At 40.5% G+C, this 27,794-nt stretch overlaps 1 protein-coding gene across 1 annotated transcript; it reads right to left on the bottom strand.

Annotated features, from left to right (window-relative positions):
* On the bottom strand, window positions 1-27,794 carry LOC148362142 (muscarinic acetylcholine receptor M2-like). The gene is made up of 4 exons (XM_088339568.1): window positions 27,710-27,794; window positions 4,903-5,092; window positions 1,834-2,739; window positions 1-375 (listed from the first exon to the last, which is right to left on the bottom strand). The coding sequence occupies exons 2-4, from the start codon at window positions 5,068-5,070 to the stop codon at window positions 64-66; spliced, it is 1,386 nt and encodes a 461-aa protein (XP_088195694.1). The 5' UTR covers window positions 5,071-5,092; window positions 27,710-27,794; the 3' UTR covers window positions 1-63.

The raw sequence follows: 27,794 nt of genomic DNA, 5'->3' as shown, positions 1-27,794 counted from the left end.
CTATCTGGAATTTATTTTTGGTAGTGTGTACGTTTCATGGGACGCACTGTGTGGATAGCAACCTCAGCGCATAGCTCGTATGTTTTTGTACTGGCACAGCAGCAAGTGCTTGAAGGTGTTTTTGAATGTGGTGTTACAGAGGGCGTAGCAGGCCGGGTTGATGGTGCTATTGATATAACATAGCCAGTAGCCAATGGTCCACAGGGCGTTGGGAATGCAGACGGAGCAGAAGGTGTTGATCAGCACCATCACATTGTACGGCGTCCACGTCACCACGAAAGCTACCAGTATGGCCATGATGGTGCGCGTCACTTTCTTCTCCCTCGAGGAAGTACTTTTTTTGCGCCACTTGGCTACCGCACTCTGCCTTGTCACCTGAATGGAAAAAAGATAGTTTTACTTTTATGAAAAGAAATGAAATGCTCTGCATTTATATAGCTCTTTTCAAGTCAAGACTTCCCAAAGTGCTTTACAGTGTGCTTCACATTTCCCAATAGCGGCCGTGCAGCCATGTAAGGCGCTAACCTACATATTGGGGGTATTAGGGGTTCAGTGTCTTACCCAAGGACACTTCGACATGTAACACGGAGGAGCCGGGATTCGAACTGCGATCTCTTGATCCCAAGACGAGCGCTCTACCTCCTGAGCCACTGCCTCTTTTACATTGACAATTGTGGTTATATCATCTACAAAACCTGTATTTTTTATGTTTTTCCAGTGCAAAATATCCATTTGTACATCTCATCTCATCTCATTAGCTGCACTGCTTATCCTTAGTTGGGTCGAGGGCGTGCCGGAGCCCATCCCAGCAATCATCGGGCAGTGGGCAGGGGACACCCTGAACTGGTTGCCAGCCAATCGCAGGGCACACAGGGACAGACAACTCACTTGCTCATTCACACCCAGGGACAATTTTAAGGTCGCGGGCCAACCAGGATAAACATTTATTGAACACACGTAAACTGAATGTTTTTGGAACATAAATATGAAAACACAGACAAGAATATTAAATTTAAATCTTAAATCACTTATACAGTATTTATTATTTTGCTGTAAATTAAAATATCTTGTTAAATTATACTGCTTAGAACTTAACTGAAACAACTTAACATAAAAATAACATTCAAATTCCTTTGCTCCTACGTCAATGTATATATTAAAAAAAACCTTAAATATCCCAAAAGATTTTGCTCTCCTTAATATATCTCCTGTCAAAAGTAGAAATATGAAAATGCTACACAAATTATTTTGTAAAAACGTCACAACATTCTGAAAAAAGGGAGCCTGATGTGCTTACCTTTGGCGCAGACGGAGTAGGGCGAGAGATGGGAGGGTGCTTGCACTTTTTGCATAGCTCCACCCATCCCTCCCACTCACCCAATCAAATAACTTTAAGTTCTCTTCCGGTGTTTTGGCGTATTTACAATTTGTTTCGTGGATTCATCAAAAAGTATCTGAACACTGAACACAGATTATATAGTGAGCTTTTAAATAAAGGATTCTTTAGCGTTGTGCAGCCAAAACTAGTTTTATTTTGTTGGCACCTTACTGTAAATTGTAGTGAAAAACGTCGCCTATATATTCTGCGAAATACTGCTCTATAATTCAGATTTGGTTTGGCTTTGCGTGTATCTGAACAGGATTAATGGTTCAAGTTTTGAACGAGATGGAGAACGGGCCATTCATAACAATAATGTAAAATGGTCTTGCGGGCCGGATATGATCACAGGCGGGCCGGATGTGGCCCGCGGGCCGGAAGTTTGACACATGTGCTCTAATGGCTCTTTGGGTCAAAAACGTTGCCAAACCCTGATGCAGAACAAAATTGTTTACCCTGAGCATCACCCTGGCGGCTTGACCGTCAGTCAAAGATGTTGCCCTGGAAGCTGGTTCTGTTTTGTTCATCCTCCTGATCGCATCAAGTCCTCTCAAAACCGAAACGGGGACCTCGTTCTCCGTGGATGTAGAGGGTTGGACGCTGTCAGTCTCAGGTTCCAACTGCTCCGATTGGTCTTCCTTGCAAGGACCTCTTCCGTTCTGCTGCTGCTCTTCCTGCTGCTGCTCTTGCTGCTGCTGCCGTAGGGCTTCCTTCTCCTTGTTCAGCGCAGCTTCTCGGAGCTGCTCCCTGATTTTCTGCAAGCAGTTGTTCTGAATCCGGTTCTCACCAGGGTCCTCCTGACTTTGAGAGTGGGCTTCCCCCACGCTGGTGCCGGATGTCTTCCTGCTGTCTCTCTGCATGCGACTGCGGCTAGCCCTAGAAATGCGCCAGTAAAGATAGATCATGATGGCCACGGGCAGATAAAAGGCCGCTATGGCCGTGCCGAAGGTGACCGCGGGGTTGGAGAAGAACTGGATGTAGCATTCCCCCTCCGGTACGGTTCTCCCTCCCACAATAAACTGCCAGAACAAGATGGCGGGTGCCCAGAGGATGAAGGAGAGCACCCAGGCGGCGGCGATCATCAAACCGGCCATCCTTGTGCTCCGGCGCGCCGGGTAGCTGAGAGGTTTGGTGACGCAGAAGTAGCGATCAAAGCTGATGATCAGAAGGTTCATGACTGAGGCGTTGCTGACCACGTAGTCCACCGCCAACCACAGGTCGCACACAAGGGCTCCCAGGGGCCAGTAGCCGATCACAATGTAGACGGTGTACAGATTCATGGAGCCCACGCCGATGATGAGGTCGGCGCAGGCCAGACTGAACAGGAAGTAGTTGTTGACCGTTTGCAGGTTCCTGTTTACCTTTGGAGAAAACCATATGGAAACCGTCAGATGCTAATCTTTTTTGTGTGTTGTGTGTTTTTCCCTTTGATTAGATTACATTACATGCCTGGCCTTTAGTTTTCCAATGGCTTATTCATTGTGGGAGATGTTACAAAAGCCGAGAGGCAAATGAAAAAATAAAATGGAAAAAAAATGTTACACCATGCTTTGTTCAAGGAATCAGTACTTGCGTCAATGGCTGATACCAGTTTTTAGTGCCCTCTAGTGGCCATTCAACATTCAGGAACTAGAAAATAGTGACATCAAATCTGTTGGGATTTTTCTTTAAAAGTATTATGCACTTTTGTTGCCACTTGTTGTGGAGACCCGGGTGCTAAATGATTTGTAAACGACCTTATTTTTTTATTTTTACACGTTCATGTTAGCGTAATCTTTCGTACGGAAGATTACGATTAGCCTGGGTTAGCTTTATGTTTACGTTAAACATTCAAGGTAAACATTCAGGGTGTTGGAATGGATTAAAACGATTTACATTATTTCTAATGGGAAAAATGATTTCGGTGATCGAACAAATCGGTTTTCGAACAGGGTTCTGGAACCGATTAGGGTCGAGAACCGAGGTTCCACTGTAGTAGTGATCTGTTTTGATTGTCAATTCTTTGCCTGTTTTTCATGTTTTTATATTTTTTCATCAGAATGGAGTGATTACATATTTTTATCTCTGTGCTTGGTCTGTAAAAGTAGCATTTACTGACCACAAAGTTTTTTTATTCATTTCTTATAGTGTTTCTGAATGCCAAAGAATTTTCAAGGCTTGAGTTTGTTGTACAGAATAAAATGTCGGAGGGAATACTGATGATTCCATACTTTTTGCTAGGGGTTGTACTTGTGTTTGCCTCCTGAAAGACTGATATATGGTAGTTCCCAATGGCAGTTAATGAGATTAAATAAGAACAATAAACTTCCAACAACTATTAATATCATCAAAAGGGTGGTCAATACAAGCACACAGTAGAGAGCACTCTTTTCTTAAACCAAAGCTGGAAAATGTTACCGGTACCAATACTTGTATTGGTATTTGTCTATCACTTGTGTTTTTAGAAAATCCTCCATTTACTGTAAATTCCGGACTATAAACGGCTACTTTTTTCCCAAACGTTCAACCCTGCGGCTTATTTAGTGATGCGGCCAATTTATGTCATTTTTCTAACGGCCGCCAGCGGCGCTCGAGTACAAAAGGTAAGATTTAGACCGGTGGAATATATGCGCCGAGGAAGACTGCAACTTCTTGGCTTGTGCATAAATTAAATTAGCGTAAACATACCCTCATCATGCAAAATGCAAAAAGAAAGCCAAAAAAGACAAAGTTTCTTTCCGACACTGAGGAAGACGACTTTGATGGCTTCAGTTCCAAGGAGGAAGATTAGGACGATTTACCGTGATTTTTACAAGTACGGTTTGTTTTTTTAACAGACCTGTTTACTGTGTTACGAGCGTGTTGCCAGCGTGTTGCTACCTGTCACAGGCACCATTTGGGATGAAAGTTATATTATTATTATTAAAGCTTTGAAAACTCTCTCGGTGTACCGTCTTTCTTTGTAAAAATGTGTAACCATTTATAATATGTATTTGCAACTGTATATTTTTGGAATGTATTTAGTTGAGACACTTATTCTGATATGTTTTGCACCGGCGAATAAAAAAGAAGGGGCAAAACAAACGCGGGGTGACGGGAAGTGGGTACCGGTAAACGTGAGTGTTTGTGGACGCGGCGAACAATAGTGGATATATATTTTTCCCACCCTTACCTTTGGAAATATACACTTTTTTCCTTGGATTACTTTCAACGGGACCCGGACTCTGCCGGTCTGCATCAAACCTTAAGTGCCGGTATCATTTTCCGTTCATTTTGCCAGCTGTGATTTTTGGACTGTGTACTTTTATGAAGGACATTCAGTTTCAATCGCGGGACTTAAAGTCGGGTTTGGGTTAATTTTGTGTTTGTGTTACATTTTTTTAATGTGGGCGCATGCGGCTTATATACAGGGGCGGCTTGTGTAATTACAAAATCGGTTTTCTTCTTAAAATGTGGTGGGTGCGGCTTATAATCAGGTGCGCTCTATAGTCCGGAATTTACGGTAAGTGTCTAATTCAGAAGGCGGAACAAAAACCTGAACTAACCTTTATAGAAAGCATGACCAGGATATTTCCAATGACAGTGACCAGACTGAGCGATCCTGCCACAAGAATGATGAGGACAATCTCCACGGTGGTGTAAGGACTGGCTGAGAAGAGGCTGGCCTCGACCCCGCTGCTGCTATTCACAGGCTCCATGGCGCCCTCTATCATTCGTAGTTAGAAGTCATTCGGGCTATAGAAAAAAAAATGGCTGGATTTAGAGAAGTTTACAAATTACTTTGGAAGCAATATATATACGCACGCTATTCATATGTAGTGCAAGTCTATGAAGCGTATGCTTCTGGCAGGCCACCTACGAGCACAACATTGTAAACAGTTGAGAGCAATATTACCTGTAATTTTCCACGGGTCTGAGCGTTCACACCAAGTCGGTGAGCAACGCTTGAAACAACAGTGAGCAACAGCAATCCCAAGTGTGGCAACTAAGTCATTATCAAACATGTCCAAAACTTGACATCACGTTACATTTTGCTGAGTTTCCGGCAATGCAAAATTATTTTTCGCTTTTGAATGAATTGACTAATGTGTGATTGCAAAGGTTGCAGGGCCTACAAACGTCGTTTGTTTTTACAATTCTTTCACAAGATTTCTATTTCTTTTTTTCCTGGTATCTTTTGTCGCATAATCCTAACATTTTTGGGGGCTTATTTAGTCGGTTGCACGATACAGAACTGTATTTAATCACATTTTTTAGTGGAAGTACAATGTTGGCTACAGGATTGACTTGGTATAGTTGGAAATGATTTGAATGCAACACAAACCTTTTCTTCTTTTTCCCTGTTTTTTTCTATTTTTTTAATTCCTTTAAAAAAAATCTGATTTTGTGTGTTTATTTTTTCCTAGTTGTTACTTTTTTTTCTCTATTTACTTTTTTTCCTTTGTTTCTTTCTTTTCCCTTTTCTGGCTTTTTTCTGAATTTTTCCTTCTTTCTCTTCCTTTTGTTTCTTTTCTTTCTCAGCTTTTCACTACTTTTTCATTTTGGTATTTTTTTCTTTTTTGTCTTTAAGGCATTTTGTGCATAATTTTACATAGTATTTGGCCATGTTGGGATTAAAGAAGCAAAAACAACCTGAAGAGCCATTGGGTACCCGAAAGAGACGGTTCTTTTTAGTGAGCCGAGCCGAAGAAGCCGGTTCTCGAAAAACTCTACTAACTTTACTCAACTTCGTTCGACTTCGACCTTGACCTTGACATTTAGAACACAACGTCAGGGGAACCCGGGTATTTTTACCTTCATGCACTGTAACTTTGACTTAATTCGCTTCTTAATTAGCAATTTCGAGCCCCGATTGTGAGCTGGCTCAATTTTCTTGTGCGCGGAAAAGCTCTGGGTAGTGCACGATTGCCTACGCGCGCAGCTTAGAGGGAACATTGGTTGAGACACACCTATGGACCACACCTTTGGAGCAGGGTAGCAAACAAGCCTTGTACTTTGTTACATGACATGAACGAATCCTCGATGTAGCGTCAAAAATCGAATGCAAAAACGACGTCTATTTAGATGATGACGATGTTCGTGCTTGCCCCCCCTCATACTCCTATTGTTTGCGAACGGCATGTGGAATGTGTTGTTAGATTGTCACTAGTCATAAAAACGATTTATTAGAAGTGTCCCAATCAGCACCCAGGAAACAAAAGGCGTTTTTCCATATGGTTTGAGTGTAAATGCGCTTGTAAAGTGACATTGTGATTCCGCAAACAAAGTATTTATCCGCGCAACGAATTAATAAAAACAAAAATCCATGATCATGTCATGATTGCCATATTTGGAACACCTGTGGCAGCTTGATTGGCGCCAACAGCCCGGACAAGCTGATTGGCAGCCACACCCTTCTTAAGCCCCCGACTTTAGTTCAAACTTTGTCAGATCGTTGCGAGCTGTTGTGTTTCACTCAGTGAGCGTTCCCGTCCGACTTTGTCCCTGTTAACACCTGTTTCCTGCCTGATTCTCGTTTTTTGACCCGTTTCCGAACCTGACTAAGCCTGTTTTGCCTGCCGCCAGCCTACGACCACTTTACGAACTTTACCTCGCCTCTGATCTCCAGCCCTGGTCAAACGACATGCCATTCCCGCCTGTCTTCTTCCGACACAGAAGTGTCACTACCGCCTTGCTCGTTCCCACTCTCCACCAGTCCTCGGATCGAGCAATCAAGCAAGCCTTACTCAGATTCAGATTCAGATTCAGATCTACTTTATTGTCATTCTTGTACACGTGTATACAGAACGAAATGTCGATACATCTGACCCGCACAGTTTCCTTGAATCTACAGATATAAATAAAATGTTGTACTGAGTCAGAGGATTGAAGTACTAATAATATACTAAATAATGATAGCTATGTATAGTATTATACAGTAGTGCAAAGAGTGCAAGAGGAGCAGCTAACCAGATGTGCAAAATGCGCAGTCAGGTAAACAAGTCACTATACAATAACAATAACACTGGAGTACGATAGTGCAGAGGAGAACAGATGTGCAAAGGAGTGGCTAGGGCAAAAGAGTGGCTAGGAAATTAGCCACTCACTCTCACTCCCTTTCAATAAAATCTGAGAAACGCATGCAATTGAGTCCTGTGTCCGTTCTGGTCTGTGACAGATGAATTGAAGGGCGTGAAAGTCAAACCGCAAAATGGCAAGGGAATACCTTACTTAAACTTGTGAGCAGAAGTGCAAATAAATGTGGTAAAAGCCCTGCAACTCGTGTAGAATCAGAAGTTGACTATAACACGCCTTTGCACATCTGTTCTCCTCTGCACTATCGTACTCCAGTGTTATTGTTATTGTATAGTGACTTGTTTACCTGACTGCCCATTTTGCACATCTGGTTAGCTGCTCCTCTTGCACTCTTTGCACTACTGTATAATACTATACATAGCTATCATTATTTAGCATATTATTAGTACTTCAATACTCAGTACAACATTTATTTATATCTGTACATTCAAGGAAACTGTGCGGGTCAGACTATCACCACTGAAGGTCATTGCTGCAAAATGGTGTGTAAAACTTGGCAGGTGTCCCACCGTGTTTCGGCTTATGCTGAATACTGTGTGCTGTGACCAGGTGGACAAATACAGGCTTCCACATCTGTGTTTGAAAACACTGCATGGACGCACATGTCGGGAATGCACACGAACGTTAGTCAGTAGATCATTTCAATTCAGTCACAAAGTCAAAGATATCATTCATAAATGTCATGTTATTGAACATAGTGGACGTACCTTCCCCCAGTGTTCATTTTACCTCTGAAAAGTGATGGGACTGGCATGCTCAAAAATCTATGGGTCCCCAAAATTTTGTGTTATCGAGGTTGAAATTGTAAATCGGTGACAAATATATAATATAAATCTATATATTCATTCAGTTTTAATCATCAAATTATGAATTCATTTTCTGCATCAAATTACTGTTGGTAATATACCGATTAAAGGGATAACCACAAACCTGTCTTTTTTTCATTTTCTCCTTTTATACTTCCTTTTTTTCTTAACTTCTTTATACAACATAATTCGTAATATCAATCATCAAAGCAAGAGAGCCGTTTGAGAGCCTGCTCTGTTTAATGAGTTGATCCAAAAAAGACGGTTCTCTAAAAAAAGATGAACTTGTCATGTCCAGGATGGTCGCCGTGGCGACCGGCTGGCCCCGCCCCCTGGGCACAGGCTGGAGCAGATCGTCTAATTTGCGTGTGGGCTTCTTAAGGGTGGGTTGTGGGTATTGCGGGTTGCTGGTTCATTGCATTTTCTGTTCTGTTTTGCTCTGTCCTGTTTTGTTTGATTCGGAGGAAACCTATGTTTGCACATTTGAGTAAAAGCCTGTTTTGTGAGTATCCCTAGTCTTAATTCCTGTTTGCCTGTAAGCCTGTTTTTGTTTTGTTTTGTCCCTGAGTGTTGGACGACTTTTATTTCCATAATAAAAGTTACTGATCGTTACTCGATTGAGTTCATCCTTCCTGACCGCCGGCCTCTGATCTGGTCCGGTCCTTTGACAGAACTTCCTTTCACTACACAACTCGAACTCTATTGATTTGCCGTTTCGTGATAGTCTGTGTATACCGGATGGTACCCATAATTGACAAATTTTCGTTTTCCGCACAGATTTTCTTGTACGTCGTACTTGTCTTAAAGTGCATAATAAACGTACTTTGTACGGCAAAAACGTACAGGTTGACAGGTATGAATTTCTCCGCCGTTTTTTGTGCCGTAATTATTGCCGTTGTTATCACTTTCTGCATTATGTTTCGACTCATTAGTGACACTGAAGAAATTACCAATTTTGTGTTGATTTTCACCTAATACTAACTGTTTTTTCGGAGGCATACTTAACCTTCGCTCGACGACAAGCACCACAACAATGACGTCATCTCGAAGTAACGAGATCTCGTTGGCCGAGATCGGCGTGCAGATGAAAACTCGAACCGCGAGACCAAAACAACAATGGCGGATCTGCCTGACGAAAGTTTGGAGTGCAGTAAATCTTTGTTAAAAAAAAGTCATTGGCTAATAATGACAATTTTGGTGCAAAAAAGTTGCGTCCCGGGGACGCACGTTGATTTGACCCTATGCGTCCCCAGCAAAAATGATGCGTCTAGGACGCAGGGACGCTGGCAAACGAGAACACTGTTCCCCCCAAGAACCTATTGTTGTACTGCCACATTTCATGCATCAAAGTTGAAGCTAAAAAGCTGAAAATATTTTTCAAAAATCCAAAAACATGTGAGACACAATCGTGAAGTGGAACAAAATCATTTCTTCCAAATTTCCTATTATATTTTCAACAAAACACTGAAAAGTAGTCGTTAAAAAAATATTGGCCCTCTGTTCTCTCAACACAGCCTACTGACTCCAGAAGTTATCAGATAACTTCTGAATGATCCAGTGTTGACCTAAATGAGAGTGTACCTGTGTGTCAGTCTCAGTTAAAATGCGCCTGCTCTATGATGGGCTCAGACGTTTGTGAAAGAAGAGACTAGCATTATGAAGACCAAAGAACACACCAAGCAAGTTGGGGAATGAAATAGTGGAACAAAAACCCTGCAAACCCACCAAGACCTGTCCGTCCCTCTAAACTTTTGGCCAAAACAAGGAAAAAACTAATAATGGAAGCAACCCAAAGGCCCATGGTGACATTGGAGGCCTTTCTTTTATGGAAGAGTAGTAATAAAAAAGCCTTTTCTAAAAGAATGCAATTAAAGGGCCTGTTTAGCATTTACAAGGGGCTACATGAGCGACCATGTGTAGTCATCACAGTACTCTATTGACAATCGCTGACATTGATTTTTTTCCTATCCCACATTTCTGTCTTAGTAACTTTTGACAGGCAGAATGGTGTAGAAGGACAATTAAACTGCTGGAAAGTAGAATAAATTCAGATTGGTTGTACAAAAAATAGTTAATAAATACATTTTCATTCTTATAAATGTAAAACCAGCTCGGTGGCCTTGGGGTTATGGCGCCCGCCCCGAGACTGGGAGGTTGTGGTTCAAGCCTCGGCTGAGTCATACCTAAGACTTAAACATTGGTACCCGTTGCCTCCCTGCTTGGTGTTCAGCAATAGGGGTTGGAATTGGGGGGTTTGGTCACCTAATGACTCCCAACACCTCAGTTGGGTTGAGCGAGGGGGCTGGGAATCCCCTCCTCTGTAACAATCTCCCAAAAAGAGTCAGAAATGACTCCAGCCACCTCCCACTAGGGGGATATAGCTGCAGTATATAATATAATATAATATAACATAAAACATGAGCGACACAAACATTCTGGTCAGATGAGACCAAAACTGAGCAACACTGCACATCAAACTGAAACACTAGGTGGCAGCATCATAATCTGGGTTTGCTTTTCTTCTCAAGGGACTGGGAAGATTGTTAGAGTTGATTAGAAGATGGTTGGAGGCAAATACAAGGTGATTCTGGCAGAAAATATGGTGGCGTTTGCAAGAGACCTGAGAATGGGGAGCAGGTTCAGCTTCCAACAGGACAACAATCCTAAACCTAAATCAAAACTACAATGGAATGGTGTAAAACAAACAATATAACTGTGTTAGAATGGCAGAGCCAAAGTCCAGACCTCAATCCTGTAGAGCATTTGTAGAAACAACTGAAAAATGCTTTGCACAAACAACCACTGTCAATCTTTAAGAAACTTGAGCTGTTTTGCAAGGATAGCAGTGATAGCATCAAAAAGAAGTTCTACAAAGTATTAACCCAAAGGTTTTTACAATGCCTTCTTTTTAATGTTTTATTTGTTAGCACAATATAAAATGTTAAACACATTTACCGTATTTTCCGCACTATAAGGCGCACCTAAATGCCTTTATTTTTTTCAAAAGCTGACCATGCGCCTTATAATACAGTGCGCCTTATATATGGATCAATATTAAGTCGCAAAGTCTTGCAACTAAAGCAAGCAGCCGCCGACTAGATTTTTCCCCGAAGGCGAAGTCGTCCGCGGTGTATGCTGGGATTTATATACCGGCGTTTTATTTCCTAACCAATGTGTCAATCATAATTTGAATCAGTCACTATTGGCTAAAGTTATTCGGAGGTAAAGGGGGCGGATCCTTTTTATCATTTACAGGCTCGCATAGGCTAAAGGGGCGAAACAAAGCCTGCAATTGGCTGAAAAAGATGAATGTGAATCACACGTTGGGTTGCACTACGGCACAAAGAAAACATTTTTTACTATTCTGTATTTGTAAATATTTTACACTCCTGGATTTACTACACTCACGGTTGTAAGAAGACCATGGTTACGTATCATTATTGAACGTGATGGCTGCAAGAGAACTTAGGTGAGCTATGAGGCTTTATATTTTCCCGGTATCTTGTTTTAGAACGATCTTGATGTTTCTCTGATGAGTCTATTTTTAAACTAAATTCAATTCAAAGTGTTTATTGTCATATGCACAGTAAAGAACCCCGTTTCCCTGCACAATCAAATTCTTACTTTGCTGTCCGCACAGTTGCCAGCAAAAATTAAAATGGAAACTAAGAAATGTTTGGCATTTCTTGAATCCCAAGACTATAACCTTCCGAATGATATTTGGAATGATGCATTTGAGTGATTGGTGACATCGTACTGTTTCCGTATATATCTGAGACACGTATTTGCTTCTTTGCAAGCTTTCGGAATGTTAAGGGGGTAATAAGTTGGACTGAACTATCTGACTGTTTTGTCGACGTTCCATTTGTAGCGCCTTATAATCCGGTGCGCCTTATGTATGGAAAATGTAGGACCAAAAACTATTTTTTGGGGGTGCGCCCTATAGCCCGGTGCGCCTTATAGTGCGGAAAATACGGTACTTTACTTTCCTGACTGTGTATAGTTTTTTATCTATAAGTTTGAAACCTGAATATGGCAATATATAAAAGTTCTGGGGGGCCGATTCTTTTGTAAAGCACTGTATTCTAATTTTGTGCGTCATCCTTGAATTGGACACGACTGCATTACGACCTGTTTTTCCGAAAACCCTTCCTTTTATCGCAAATGGGGAGTCGATATCATAACTCAATTTGCCGTTTGCCCACAAACTTGCCCGGAGGCTCAAACGGGATTGCCGAGACACACGACATTGTGCAGGCTCATTTTTAAGACAGTCTTTTTCATTTCAGTGGATTAGATGCTTTAAGGGAATGGATTACTTCGCAGAGAGTGTGTTCAAAAACAATACATTCCAATTAGGCTAACAGAAAGATTTAATAACTGTCCAAAAAAAGTCTAAAAATCTCATAAAAGCAACAAATGATGAAATGGTGGTCTGACAAGAAATCCCAGTATATGAATGGTGCTCGTTCCTCTGCAAAGCTGACATGGAAGTGTAAGCCTTGATCTGATAAGTGCTGATAGGTCTGATAGGACCGTGTAACACGGCCAGCCACCTAGCCTTCAAGGTTTGATTGAAATCTCCAGAAATCGTGGGTGCGCACGCTCAAGAGTCATTTGCGTAGTCATGTATGACAATACAATAATCCCTCGCTTATCGGTTAGGCTTCGTTAAGAGTGTTGAGGCAATTTTTTTTCCCATGAAATTTGTCCTTAATAACGGTTTCAAAACAATGTGCATGCAAAGTTCTTTTGTAAAAATGTCACAAATTACTGCAAACGATAAGCATATCGTCTTATTCACTGTGTGGACTGCACTGAGCGAGAGAGTGAGAGAGAAGGAAGTGCCTTGCGCTTGCGTTCAGGGATCCGCCCACCTGTCCTGCTCGCCCGATTCCAAGTCATTTGCCAGCGTTTTTATTTATCAGTTTAAATGGTTTCTTATCAAACGTCTGCATTAAGTTGCTTCGGCTTTATATGGACCAAAATCGGGATGAAATCACTTGACTTTGGAACGCCACAGAGAAATGTGCAATAGTTACATTTTTTTTCGGAGCCATATGTACTCATGAAAAGAGCCATATATGGCTCCCGAGCCATAGGTTCCCTACCCCTGCTATATACAGTGCCTGGCAAAACAACTTCACAAAACTGATGACAACTCTCTGATTTGTTTGAGTGTATTGGTGCTTGGAAAACGACGCCGTAATTCTGCAAAGTACAAATTCATCCAATGAACTTATTAATAGAATAAATCCACGATGCACCAAAGGAATGAAAGTCAAAATTCAAATTAACGAGGGAATACTGTTTAATGAATTTGTATTTTCCTTAAGGCTACGTTTTTAATGTATTTTGAATACTCTGGAGAAAGAAGAAGAAAAAAAAGCAATTTGAGAAGCTCTGGTCTACTAAACCAGTGTTTTAAATTTGTGGGTCGCTCTCCGAAAATTGGTCACGGGCCTGTAACATGGCAAAACGTGGGTCAATTATATTCCTTAACAGTAGATGGCAATAGTACCCTGTAAATGTAAGTTGATATCCACATAAAAAACGGTGGTAAAGTTTGGGTAGTGAGCATATACCTATTAATAAATTAATCTGAATGAAATCATGGGGACTCAAATATTTTTTAATAACACTTTTTGTGTAATTTATTATGAGTTTGTGGATAAAACTGCTACATAGTAAAATAAAACCATCTTTTTTCTCCCCACAATGCAGTGTTATTTGTTTGGATTCAGTGATTTAGGTTTCTCAGGTAATGTACATTATTTGAGTTTTTTTAAGATAAAAACATCATGTGTCTGTTGAGACTGTTAAAAATTGCCTGAACTACTGAGTGAAGCATTTTGGATTTCATTAAAAATGCATCATCTGTCGCATTTCATACCTAAGACTTATAACATTGGTAAAATGGCGGCGCCCTCTGTTGGCTGCGGCTGCATCGGCTCGCTACAACGGGTCAGGTGTATCGACATTTCGTTCTTACAAAGAATGACAATACAAAGGAAATTATTATTATTTTATGTTGGTTTTGCCGGAGATCAAAGAGATCAAAGCCAGGAGAGAAAGCTTACCACGTGTTGTGAGTCATCATTTTATTCATATTTAGTTTTTTTTGTCTTTTATTAGCATATTTGGTATTGGAGTAATCCAAAAGTAATTGAAAGTAATCAAGTTAAAGTAACCCTACCCAACCCTGATGGTGGCGTACTTCAAAATATTCAACTTGTTGAGGCCATCTTCTGGCTGAAAACATCATTGCAGTTTCTGTCAAGCTGCTTTTGCGGCGCGTGCAGGTACGCGTCTCTCTTAGATGCGCTCGAGTAAACTCTTTTTTTTTTTCATTTTTTGGGAGGTTTGGGTTGCCATTTGAACTGCAACAAACTGCAACAGTCATTTTCTTACTTTTACGATCTTTATCCTAGAATAGACAAAGACCTGGAGCACGTGCATGAAATCACTCTTTCAATACATTGGAGGAGTGGAATTGTTATCTAGATTTGGGCCGCAGCTTGTAATTGGGGTGGGTGGTGGGCAATGTTCCCTCTAAGCTGCGCGCGTGCACAATTGCGCACTGCTCGCACATTCTCAGCGCACAAGAAAATCTAGCCAGCTCACAAAAATCAGGGCTCGAAATTGCTTATTAAGAAGCGAATTAAGTCAAAGTTACAGTGCATGAAGGTAAAAATACAAGGGTTCCCCTGACGTTGTGTTCTAAATGCGGTATTTGGAAGTCAAAGTCGAAGTAGACTGAAGTTGAGTAAAGTCAGTAGTTTTTCGAGAACCGGCTTCTTCGGCTCGGCTCACTAAAAGGAACCGGCTTTTTCTGATCCTAAACGGCTTTTCAGGTGGTTTTTGCTTCTTTCACCCCTAATTGACCAAATATTATGTACAATTATGCACAAAATGACTTAAAAGGAAGGGGTAATAGAACAAAAAAGAAAAAAATACCAAATGAAAAAGTAGTGAAAAGCTGAGAAAAAAACAAAACAAGAGGAAGAGAAAAAAGAAGGAAAAATTCAGAAAAAAAGCCAGAAAAAAAAGAAAAGAAAGAAACAAAGGAAAAAAGTAAATAGAGAACAAAAAGAAAAAAGTAACAGCTAGTAAAACATAAACACAATGAGATTTTTTTCAAATTAATTAAAAAAAAAAATATTTATTTATTATTTAAAAAAATTAATTAAAAAAAAAGAAAAAAACAGGGAAAAAGAAGAAAAAGTTTGTGTTGCATTCAAATAATTTCCAATTATACCAAGTCAATTGTGTTGCCAACATTGTACTTCCCCTAAAAAAAGTGATTAAATACAGTTGTGTATCGTGCAACCGACTAAATAAGTCCCCAAAATGTTAGTATTATGCGACAAAAGATACCAGGAAAAAAAGAAATGGAAATCTTGTGAAGGAATTGTAAAAACAATTTCTAGGCCGGACAACCTTTGCAATAATACATTAGTCAAATTATTCAAAAGTGAAAAATAATTTTGCATTGCCGGAAACTCAGCAAAATGTAACTTGATGTCAAGTTTTGTACATGTTTGATAATGACTTAGTGGCCACACTTGGGATTGCTGTTGCTCACTGTTGTTTCAAGCGTTGCTCACCGACTTTGTGTGAACGCTCAGACCCGTAAGGAAAATTACAGGGAACATTGGTGGTGGGTTCTCAAGTCAGACCAGTTAAGAACAACTGTACAAAACACAGCATATTGAATATTGCATTTGAGCAGAATAACATAATTTTCTTATTCTATATAACTATCCATCCATTCCTTATATGCACCGCTTATTCTCAGTAGGGTCGCGGGGGTCCTGGAGCCCATCCCAGTTATCTTCGGGCAGTGGGCAGGGGACACCCTGAACTGGTTGCCAGCCAGGCGCAGGGCACACAGGGACAGACAACTCACTCACTCATTCACACCTAGGGACAATTTGGACCGGCCAATTAACTTGACATGCATGTTTTTGGAATGTGGGAGGAAACCGGAGTGCCCGGAGGAAACCCAAGCAAGCACGGGGAGAACATGCAAACTCCACAAAGAAAGATTGGTAGCTGGATTTGAACCCATGACCTCAGAACTGCTATGCTGCCCCCCATATAACTAAACATTCTTAAATAATGTGCAGGTATGACTTTTGTTTTAAGATAGATAGATAGATAGATTTATGAATATAGATATACATTCACATTTCCAGCAGCATCCCTTCGCTGAGAACAATACAATAATAAAGCAAATGGAATACAATATACAAATACCCAATGTGACGTGCTAATACCCACTGTAGCGTGTTGTATAGAGTATTTAAATAGTGCTACATATAATACACACTGCAATAAAAGTACGGTAATATGCAATGTAGGGGGTGTGGTTTAATGTGGGTCTTTGCTCCGCCGGGTGGAGTTAAAGAGCCTCATGGCTTGAGGAAGAAAAGATCTCTTCAGTCTGTCCGTGGTACAAGACTGTGACAGCAGCCTGTCGCTGAAGCTGCTCTTCTGTCTGGTTATAATGCTGTGTAGTGGATGTGATGAATTGTCCATGATTGACTGCAGCTTTTTCAGTGCCCGTCTCTCAGCTACTGTTGTCAGGCTGTCCAGCTCTGTGCCCACAACAGAGCTCGCTTTCCTTGCCAGTTTATTGAGACGAGAGGCATCCTTCTTCAACACGCTGCCGCATAGAAGAGGGCGCTTGCCACAACTGTCTCGTAGAATATTTTCAGGAGCTTTTTGCAGATGTTGAAGGACGCCAGCCTTCTGAGGAAGTACAGTCGGCTTTGACCTTTCCTACATAGAGCTTCTGTGTTGGTAGTCCAGTCCAGTTTGTTGTCCAGCTGCACACCTAGGTATTTGTAGGTCTGGACAAATTTTACACCTTCTCCTTTGATGGTTACAGGAACCGGGTGAGTTTTAGTTCTCCTGAAGTCCACCACCATCTCCCTGCTCTTGGTGGTGTTCAGGTGCAGAAATGTCCTGTTGTTAAAATTGTTTTGGAGGAAATTTTCAATGTCTAAAAGTCAACCATCACACTTGAGGGAAAAATCTCTCAATTTCAATCCGAAAGGGGTGATGTGATTTTGTTTTAAAATTGAATTTGCTAGCCAATACGGCCAACCAAATCATCTGGCGAGGCGAAGTATTTTCATCCTAAAATCAATGTAAAGACTGATTGCATGTTGTTCTGAGCCTGTAAGTGGCTCCGTTAGACCACACTATAACGTCATACAGTACCTGGAGACATTTTCTTCCTGCTTTTATGATCCTTGAAACTTCATTACTCCATCGCTAACTCCATAACTTGACTCATTATGGTCCTTTTCCAGCTGTTTTTCTGCAGCAAGAATGATAACAATTGTGTGTGTTTTCATGCTTTGCATTGCATGTAATCGCGAAAATGACTTCTGCTCACTACAAAAATAAAATTCAGGACACATTTCAATTTGGGGGGGGGGGGGGGGGGTTGGACATACTGTATATCAGGGGTGGCGAACACGTTTGACACAAAGAGCCGAAATTTTTAACTGTGAGAGTCAAAGAGCCACACCATGCACTGACCTGCCATGACAGACAGACACCTCATCTCATCAGCTGCACCGCTTATCCTCAGTAGGGTCGCGGGGATGCTGGAGCCCATCCCAGCAATCATCGGGCAGTGGGCAGGGGACACCCTGGACTGGTTGCCAGCCAATCGCAGGGCACACGGGGACAGACAACTCACTCGCTCATTCACACCTAGGGACAATTTGGACCGGCCAATTCACCTGAAATGCATGTTTTTGGAATGTGGGAGGAAACCGGAGTGCCCGGAGGAAACCCACGCAAGCACGGGGAGAACATACAAACTCCGCACAGTAAGATTTGACCCCACTCAGGAGGTTCCCACGACCTCAGAACTATGCCGCATACGCGCTAACCACTGCGCCGCCGACACACAAACACACACAATCAAAAACAAATTATTTCCCATAACACACTCCTCTCCTTACAATACAACAAGTATTGTTCTTGTGTTGATTTCAAGGAAAGTGTCCACCCTCAATACACACAAAAAAACTAAACATGAAACAAGGCAAAGAGCCACAGTATATAGAAAATATGAGGAGGCAAAGAGCCGCATTCTCATTGGCCAAGAGCCGCATGCGGCTCTAGAGCCACATGTTCGCCACCCCTGCTTTAGATGGTCCCGATTTTCTAGATTATGGTGCCATTGGAGCAGAAGCATGTCGACAGATCCAGGAGCATGTGTGATTATGGACCCTACACTGAGTACACAGGTTCATCAAAGGGCATGATTAATAATTAAAGAGATCAAATAGTCGGGGTTCGTACAGGTGCTTGAAAGCCTTAAAAATGCTTGAATTTTAATGTTGTTTTATCAAGATATGAAAAGTGCTTGAATTTTGGGTGAGGTGCCAGTAAATGCGTGAAATTTTTGCCTCGTTTCTCGGCTGCCTGACTCGACTGACCTCGCATTAAGTCAGGGGTGTCAAACTCATTTTAGCTCGGGGCCACATGCTAGAAAAAAAATCTCTCAGGGGCCAGACTAGTGGATTACAGTATAGCGAAAGAAAGATGGTGAAAAAGAGAGAAAGGAAAAAAAAGAGAAGTAAAGAGAAACAAATGAAAGGGAGAGAGAAATAAAGAGAGCACGATATAGAAAGGGAGAAAAAGGAGAAAGAAGGATACAAGAAAAGAGAGTAAAATATAGAAAGGGAGAAAGCGCGACAGAGGGAGAGAGACAACAAATAAAAGAATGGGAGATGAGAATGAGAAAGAGACAGGGAAAATGAGCAAGTATGAGATACTAAGAGAGAGAGAGAGAGAGAGAAAGAAAAAGTGTGCGGAAGAGAGAAAGAGAGAAAGTGAAAAAAAAGACATGGCTAAAAAGAGAGGGAGAGAAAGAAAAGAGAACGTGAAAGTGAGGGAAAAAAAACAGCGCAAAAGAGAGAAATAAAAAGAGAGGGTGAGAAACAAAGAAGAGAGTGAAAGAAAGGGTGAAAGCAAGAAAGAGAGAGATAGAAAGAGAGAGTGAAAAGTGAGAAGAAAATAAGAGAGCGTGAGAAAGACATAAAATGAGAGGAAGCTACAGTTGTTTTGTGAGTGGCACCTGGCTTTGGCGACATCAAGTGGCCATATTTAAAACTTCAACTCATTGTTCTCACTGTTCCCTTGGCGGGCCTGATCCGGCCCGAGGGCCACATATTTGACACCGGTGCATTAAATGAAGCAAAAATAAAACAAGTCTGCTTTAGGGGCCGGTCACACAGACATTTGCGGCTGAATCACGGCCAGAAATTTCTGCCTTTGAGGCGGACGCTATTGGACGCATTGAACATGGATCCCCGTCAGCGTAGTGACCTCGTCTTAATCCATTTTTATTTCTTGACATTTCTTTTCAAGATAATAAAATAAAAATGATGCCATAGCTTGAAATCTTGATCTTCACAGGATTGTGTCTTGTGCGGTTATGATTTCTACAGCCCGGTGCCGAGATTTGCATCCCCTCGCTACTACAACCACTTTTACCTCGTTTTATCTCACTTTTAGGGAATGTAATGGCGAACATATAACCAAAACCACTTCGTCTTGCATTTGTTGGAAATGTAATACAACTTAAACCATTCCGTCTTTGTTTTTTTTTGTGAACGTAATCGAACGGTAAATCCTCCGCCCCTCGCGTGAACGCGCATTCTGCTGCGCTTCCAACGAAAGCGATCGTATTCTACAGGGAGTGCAGAATTATTAGGCAAGTTGTATTTTTGAGGATTGATTTTATTATTGAACAACAACCATGTTCTTAATGAACCCAAAAGTCTCATTAATATCAAAGCTGAATATTTTGGAAGTTGGAGTGGGGCTTTTTTAGTTTTAGCTATTTTAGGAGGATATCTGTGTGTGCAGGTGACTATTACTGTGCATAATTATTAGGCAACTTAACAAAAAACAAATGTATACCCATTTCAATTATTTATTTTCATCAGGGAAACCAATATAACAGCTCAACATTCACAAATATACATTTCTGACATTCAAAAACAAAACAAAAACAAATCAGTGACCAATATAGCCACCTTTCTTTGCAAGGACACTCAAAAGCCTGCCATCCATGGATTCTGTCAGTGCTTTGATCTGTTCACGATCAACATTGCGTGCAGCAGCAACCACAGCCTCCCAGACACTGTTCAGAGAGGTGTACTGTTTTCCCTCCTTGTAAATCTCACATTTGATGAGGGACCACAGGTTCTCTATGGGGTTCAGATCAGGTGAACAAGGAGGCCATGTCATTAGTTTTTCTTCTTTTGGACCCTTTCTTGCCAGCCACGCTGTGGAGTACTTGGATGCGTGTGATGGAGCGTTGTCCTGCATGAAAATCATGTTTTTCTTGAAGGATGCGGACTTCTTCCTGTACCACTGCTTGAAGAAGGTGTCTTCCAGAAACTGGCAGTAGGACTGGGAGTTGAGCTTGAGTCCATCCTCAACCCGAAAAGGCCCCACAAGCTCATCTTTGATGATACCAGCCCATACCAGTACCCCACCTCCACCTTGCTGGCGTCTGAGGCGGACTGGAGCTCTCTGCCCTTTACCGATCCAGCCACGGGCCCATCCATCTGGCCCATCAAGACTCACTCTCATTTCATCAGTCCATAAAACCTTAGAAAAATCCGTCTTGAGATTTTTCTTGGCCCAGTCTTGACGTTTCAGCTTGTGTGTCTTGTTCAGTGGTGGTCGTTTTTCAGCCTTTCTTACCTTGGCCATGTCTCTGAGTATTGCACACCTTGTGCTTTTGGGCAATCCAGTGATGTTGCAGCTCTGAAATATGGCAAAACTGGTGGCAAGTGGCATCTTGGCAGTTGTACGCTTGACTTTTCTCAGTTCACGGGCAGTTATTTTGCGCCTTGGTTTTTCTACACGCTTCTTGCGACCCTGTTGACTATTTTGAATGTAACGCTTGATTGTTCGATGATCACGCTTCAGAAGCTTGGCAATTTTAAGAGTGCTGCATCCCTCTGCAAGATATCTCACTATTTTTGACTTTTCAGAGCCTGTCAAGTCCCTCTTCTGACCCATTTTGCCAAAGGAAAGGAAGTTGCCTAATAATTATGCACACCTGATATAGGGTGTTGATGTCATTAGACTACACCCCTTCTCATTACAGAGATGCACATCACCTGATATGCTTAATTGGTAGTAGGCTTTCGAGCCTATACAGCTTGGAGTAAGACAACATGCATAAAGAGGATGATGTGGTCAAAATACTCATTTGCCTAATAATTCTGCACTCCCTGTATATAAAACGCTTATTAAAACTATAAAGCGAGCTAATTATAACAATTGGGAGATCCTAGTCTATATAACGCGTTTATTTAAACAATAAAGTGCGATCGTATTCTACAAAATGCGTTTGTTAACGCGGATGAAAAAGTCACCAACGTCAATACACGCTTACAACAAAAGCGATCGCAGCAGAATGCGCGTTCACGCGAGGGGGTGGGGGGATGGGGGTGTTGCGTAGGAGTCGGATTTGGGCACAACACCGGCTCTGGAGCTTTTATACCCGTGGTCCACACGAGAAAATGACGCAGAAATGACGCGATGAGGAAGCGGAACAGTCGCCGGCGTGTTTTGCGGGCATACCACCGATGAACAGCGGGTTGGCCAATTTTGCGCATTTTCCATCCCGGGCAACCACGGGCAAAAAAAAAACGCAAAATTTTAGCCGTGATTCAGCCGAAAACGGCTGTGTGACCGGCCCCTTAAAGGGATGCCGAAACGCTTGCTCTGGTAGCTTTGCCATTTAATTATTTTTATTTGTTTATCTTATGCTGTCAGTAATAAAATGAACAAAAACATTTAATACAACATAGAAAAAATGGAGACGGCAGCTAAATCCAATTAAATGGGGCACATTTTCATTTTCATTTTATATGCTTCATTTAGTGAATGATAGCTGCTGGTTTAATTCTTGACTCTGGATTTATCAATTTTTCCGGTTCTTTTTCCCAGCAGGCATCACTCAGTGACCTCAAACAACAGGGCTATTGATTGATTCACACTGAATTCCTTCTTTTCATGGAGAAATTGGAAAATTGGCTTTAAAAGTCTTTAAAAAGTGCTTGAACATGGCTATGAAAAAGCTGTACGGGCCCTGAATTGTGCTAATCAATGTTCCCTGTAATTTTCAAGTGGTCTGAGCGTTCACACAAAGTCGGTGAGCAACGCTTGAAACAACAGTGAGCAACAGCAATCCCAAGTGTGGCAACTAAGTCATTATCAAACATGTCCAAAACTTGACATCACGCTACATTTTGCTGAGTTTCCGGCAATGCAAAAACATGTTTCACTTTTGAAGGAATTGACTAATGTATTATTGCAAAGGTTGTACGGCCTACAAACGTCATTTGTTTTTACAAAAATTCTTTCACAAGATTTCCATTTCTTTTCTTTCCTGGTATCTTTTGTCGCACAATATAACATTTTTGGGGGCTTATTGAGTCGGTTGTAAGATACAGAACTGTACTTAATCACATTTTTTAGTGGAAGTACAATGTTGGCAACAAGATTCACTTGATATAATTGGAAATTATTTGAATGCAACACAAACTTTTTCTTCTTTTTCCCTTTTTTTTTCTTTTTTTTAATTCCTTTAAAAAAATCTCATTGTGTTTATTTTTCCTACCTGTTGCTTTTTTCTTTTTGTTCTCTATTTCCTTTTTTTCCTTTGTTACTTTCTTTTCCTTTTTCTCTCCTTTTTTTCTCAGCTTTGCACTACTTTTTCATTTTGGTATTTTTTTCTTTTTTGTTCTATTCCCCCTTCCTTTAAGTCATTTTGTGCATAATTTTACATAATATTTGGTCATGTAGGGATGAAAGAAGCAAAAACAACCTGAAGAGCCGTTTAGAACCCGAAAGAGCCGGTTCCTTTTAGTGAGCCGAGCTGAAGAAGCCGGTTCTCGAAAAACTCTACTGACTTTACTCAACTTTGTTCTACTTCGACCTTGACTTCAAAATACCGCATTTAGAACACAACGTCAGGGGAACCCGTGTATTTTGACCTTCATGCACTGTAACTTTGACTTAATTCGCTTCTTAATTAGCAAGTTGAGCCCTGATTTTTGTGAGCTTGCTAGATCTTCAAGTGTGCGGAAAAGCTCTGGGTAGTGCGTAATTGTGCACACACGCAGCTTAGAGTAAACAATGCGCTGGATAGATTTTCTTGTGCGCTGAGAATGTGCGGGCAGTGCACGATTACGCACGCGCGCAGTTTAGAGGGAACATCGGAGCTAATGTTTTTTTTCTGGGTACCAATATACTTGACTAATTCCTTTACAGACCATCCTCAGCCTATCTTTTTGTGCAAACACTCTTTTATCTGTAAATTTAAAAGAGAAATAAGAGGGATTAAAATAAAATAAAAAAACAGGTGTCAAACTCAATCCCAAAACGATTATACCTACTCCTCAATAAAGGGCTAAAAAGCAATAGGTTATAATAAAAAAGCAGGTTGTTTATGTTTTGGGCTAGGTCTTTTGACCATTTTTGGGTAAGAAATATAGGGTATCCGCTTTAACTTAAACTCTTTATAGTGGACCGGGGAGAAGTATTTCATATTTCAAAAAGTCGAAGTTTAGTGGGATGTTTTGCGTCTGCACCCAAATTGAAGCTTGTATGTACAATCTGAATGAAAAAGGTTGAAGGAGGTGCATCTGGGGAACTCTGACATTTTAATATTGCCTATTTGAAATACTAGTTTGCATAGATTGTATTTTATTAGAAAAACAAATAAAAAGAGAGGAAACATCTCATCTCGTCTCATTGGCTGCACCGCTTATCCTCAGTAGGGTCGCGGGGGTCCTGGAGCCCATCCCAGCTATCTTCGGGCAGTGGGCAGGGGACACCCTGAACTGGTTGCCAGCCAATCGCAGGGCACACAGGGACAGACATCTCGCTCGCTCATTCACACCTAGGGACAATTTGGACCAGCCAATCCTGAAATGCATGTCTTTGGAATGTGGGAGGAAACCGGAGTGCCCGGAGGAAACCCACGCAAGCACGGGGAGAACATACAAACTCCGCACAGGAAGTCCGGTAGCAGGATTTGAACCCACACAGAAGGTTCCCAAGACCTTAGAACTGTGCCGCACACGCGCTAACCACTGCACCGCTGTGCTGCCCGAGAGGAAACATACAAATACTTAAAATGCGCACAACTGTCTGATATAGGAGATTTTGTTATTTTAAAGGAGCTGTACGGAATTTGGAACTTTTTTACTTGAGGCCGCCATCTCTTGGCATGAGTCATCATTGCAGTCACTGTCAAGCTCCTTATGATGCGCGTGCAAGTACGTGCATTGCTTGGATGTGCTTGAATTAATCTTTTTTCATCTTTTGGGGAGTTTGGGTTGGTGTTCGGACTGTATTTGAAACAGTCCGTTTCTCACTTTCACCATTTTCATGCTACGCTAACAATTAGAAACAAAACAACAACAACACACTCAGAGACGAGCATGAAATCAGTCATCTACCCAAACCCCCACCCCATCCTCATATGTTATGCTCTGACCAGCTTCGCTAAAAGAAAGATAAAAGCATAAAGGCTCTTTGAACTCAGTCGGGCATTGGTGACACTATTATATTATAGAAAATATTCTACATTTTAAAGGTGTGGTGTGTTGTATGAGGTGTCCTTAAAAATATATTTTTTCTATTAATAGAATAGAATAGAATAGAATAGAATAGAATAGAATAGAATAGAATAGAATAGAATAGAATAAACCTTTACTGTATTGTCATTGTTACAAAATGGGTTAACATATTGTGACAACGAAATTTAACATGACACTCCAGTTTCACACACTCACAGTGAGGTAAAAAGCCAAGAAGATAAAGGAACAGAGAAGATAAGGTTATAAAACAGGGAGGATAAGGCTATAGTTATAATTTACATGATATTTACACAAGAAATACATGCAGGGTTGGGTAGGGTTACTTTAACTGGATTACTTTCAATTACTTTTGGATTACTCCAATACAAAATATGCTAATAGAAGAGAAAAGAAACTAAATATGAATAAAATGACTACATTTTGTGCAGGCTTGGGGAGTAATGGAATACATGGAACGGCAAAAATGATGTTGGCAAGCTGTTTGGATTTATTTTCATTTTGTTTCTGTCGTATTTTATGTTTGTTATGTTTGCCGAGATCAAAGAGATCAAAACCAGGAGAGAAAGCTTACCACGTGTTGTGAGTCAATTTATTCATATTTCGTTTCTTTTGTCTTTTATTAGCATAATAATTTTTTTAATGTGATTGATGAGCAAAGAAGAAGAACGGCAGAGTTATCCCTCACATCATTCCTCATGGACTGTTTTTGTAAAACGGGAAAGATTAACAAATTCTCCCAAAAAAGCTATAGTGCTGTTTTCTTCTATTTACCCCTGCGGGTTTCCAATTGTTGCCGTGCATCCTCGGTACTCAGAGTTGTGTGCAGGAAATTAGATGACTGAAATAAAGTTACATCTCTAAATCACCTCGCTTATTTGGCTAATTCTGCTGCCACTCCCTTTGCCGCTTTGGTTTCATTCAGAGGAGCACTCCCACTCTCCCGTCATGGCCACCAACTTTTCTGTGAGGCCAGAACTCAAGCAGATGTGAAATTTCCCACTTCCAGAAGCAAAACCAATATAACAAACTAACAGTGCTAATTTCTCAAGGAATAGTTAGCAGGAGCTCCTGGAACTATTTACAGTGGGACCTCGCTACTTTGCAGTTCCACGTTTGCGGGTTCAGAGCTTCGCAGGTCTAAAAAAAATAAATAAAAATAAAATAAAATTAAAAAAATAAATAAAATAAAATAAATATTTTTTTTTTTGCGTAAGCATTTTTGAAGGAGCGTTGCGGGTTCAGAGCTTCGCAGGTGTGAAAAAAAAAGAAATAAAATAATAAAAAAATAAAATAAAAATAAATAAATATATATATATATATATATTTATATATATATATATATATATATTTATTTTATTTTTTTTTCATAAGCATTTTAATTTTGTAATTTTTTTTATTATATTTTTATTTATTTTTTATTTTTTTTTAAGCATTTTGAAGGGACGTCGCTACATTGTAAAATTTAAAAAAATTTATAAAAAAGATAAATGAAAAAAAAAATAAAAAAATAATGCTTTTTATATATATATATATATATATATATATATATTAAGCATTTTTGAAGGGGCGTCGCTACTTCGCAGATTTTCACTTTTCACGGGTGGTTTTGGTCCCCATTAACCGTGATAACCGAGGGATTACTGTAGATGAAAATGTATGTCAGCCACAGCAAAAAGTATAGTTAGAAAAATAGAATAATCAGAAAAGGTATATGTATATGATGTGACTTTTTTTTCTTTTCCTTTTTTTTGTTTACAAATACTTCATTAAAGTATTGCTTAAAAGTGTGGTGCGTTGTTTGAGGTGTCCTTAAAGGTTCTGTCCCGAATTTAAAATTTAAAATTTTGCTACTCTCTGCTTCCAATTCCTGGTTTTAAGTCACAGCCTCCTTCACTTCAGGCTCTTTAAACTCAGTTGGGCATTGTAAACATATATTCAGGGTTGGGTAGGGTTACGTTAACTGGATTACTTTCAATTACTTTTGGATTACTCCAATACCAAATATGCTAATCAAAGACAAAATAAACTTAATATGAATAAAATGACAAAATTCTGTGCAGGCTTGGGGAGTAACGGAACACATGGAACAGCAAAAATGATGTTGGCAAGCTGTTTGGATTTATTTTCATTTTGTTTCTGTCGCATTTTATGTTAGTTTTGCCGGAGATAAAAGAGATCAAAGCCAGGAGAGAAAGCTTACCACGTGTTGTGAGTCATCATTTTATTCATATTTTGTTTCTTTTTTCTTTTATTAGCATATTTGGTTTTGGAGTCATCCAAAAGTAATTGAGAGTAATCCAGTTAAAGTAACCCTACCCAACCCTACACACACGGGTGCGGCCAATTGGGCACCATGGCAACCGTGACACACGCAAGGGTGGGTAGGGTTACTTTAACTGGATTACTTTCAATTACTTTTGGATTACTCCAATACGAAATATGCTCATAAAAGACAAAAGAAACTAAATATGAATAAAATGACCGCATTTTTGTGCAGGCTTGGGGAGTAACGGAACACATGGAACGGCAAAAATGATGTTGGCAAGCTGTTTGGATTTATTTTCATTTTGTTTCTGTCGCATTCTATGTTAGTTTTGCCGGAGATCAAAGAGATCAAAGCCAGGAGAGAAAGCTTACCACGTGTTGTGAGTCATCATTTTATTCATATTTTGTTTCTTTTTTCTTTTATTAGCATATTTGGTATTGGAGTAATCCAAAAGTAATTGAGAGTAATCCAGTTAAAGTAACCCTACCCAACCCTACCAAACACACACGCCCAATAATGTATTCAATATTTTAATTTCACTAACCTGCAAAGTTTGTGGCGGGCTCTCACCTTACGTGCTGACCAGGATGAAGCTTCTTCATGTGCTCCATCTTACTGTCACTTCTGTG

The sequence above is a fragment of the Urocampus carinirostris genome, chromosome 7 (assembly GCF_059441175.1).
Source record: "Urocampus carinirostris isolate Australia breed hairy pipefish chromosome 7, RoL_Ucar_1.0, whole genome shotgun sequence".
In the NCBI taxonomy this organism is placed as follows: Eukaryota; Metazoa; Chordata; class Actinopteri; order Syngnathiformes; family Syngnathidae; genus Urocampus; species Urocampus carinirostris.
This window is presented reverse-complemented; position numbering and strand designations above follow the sequence as displayed.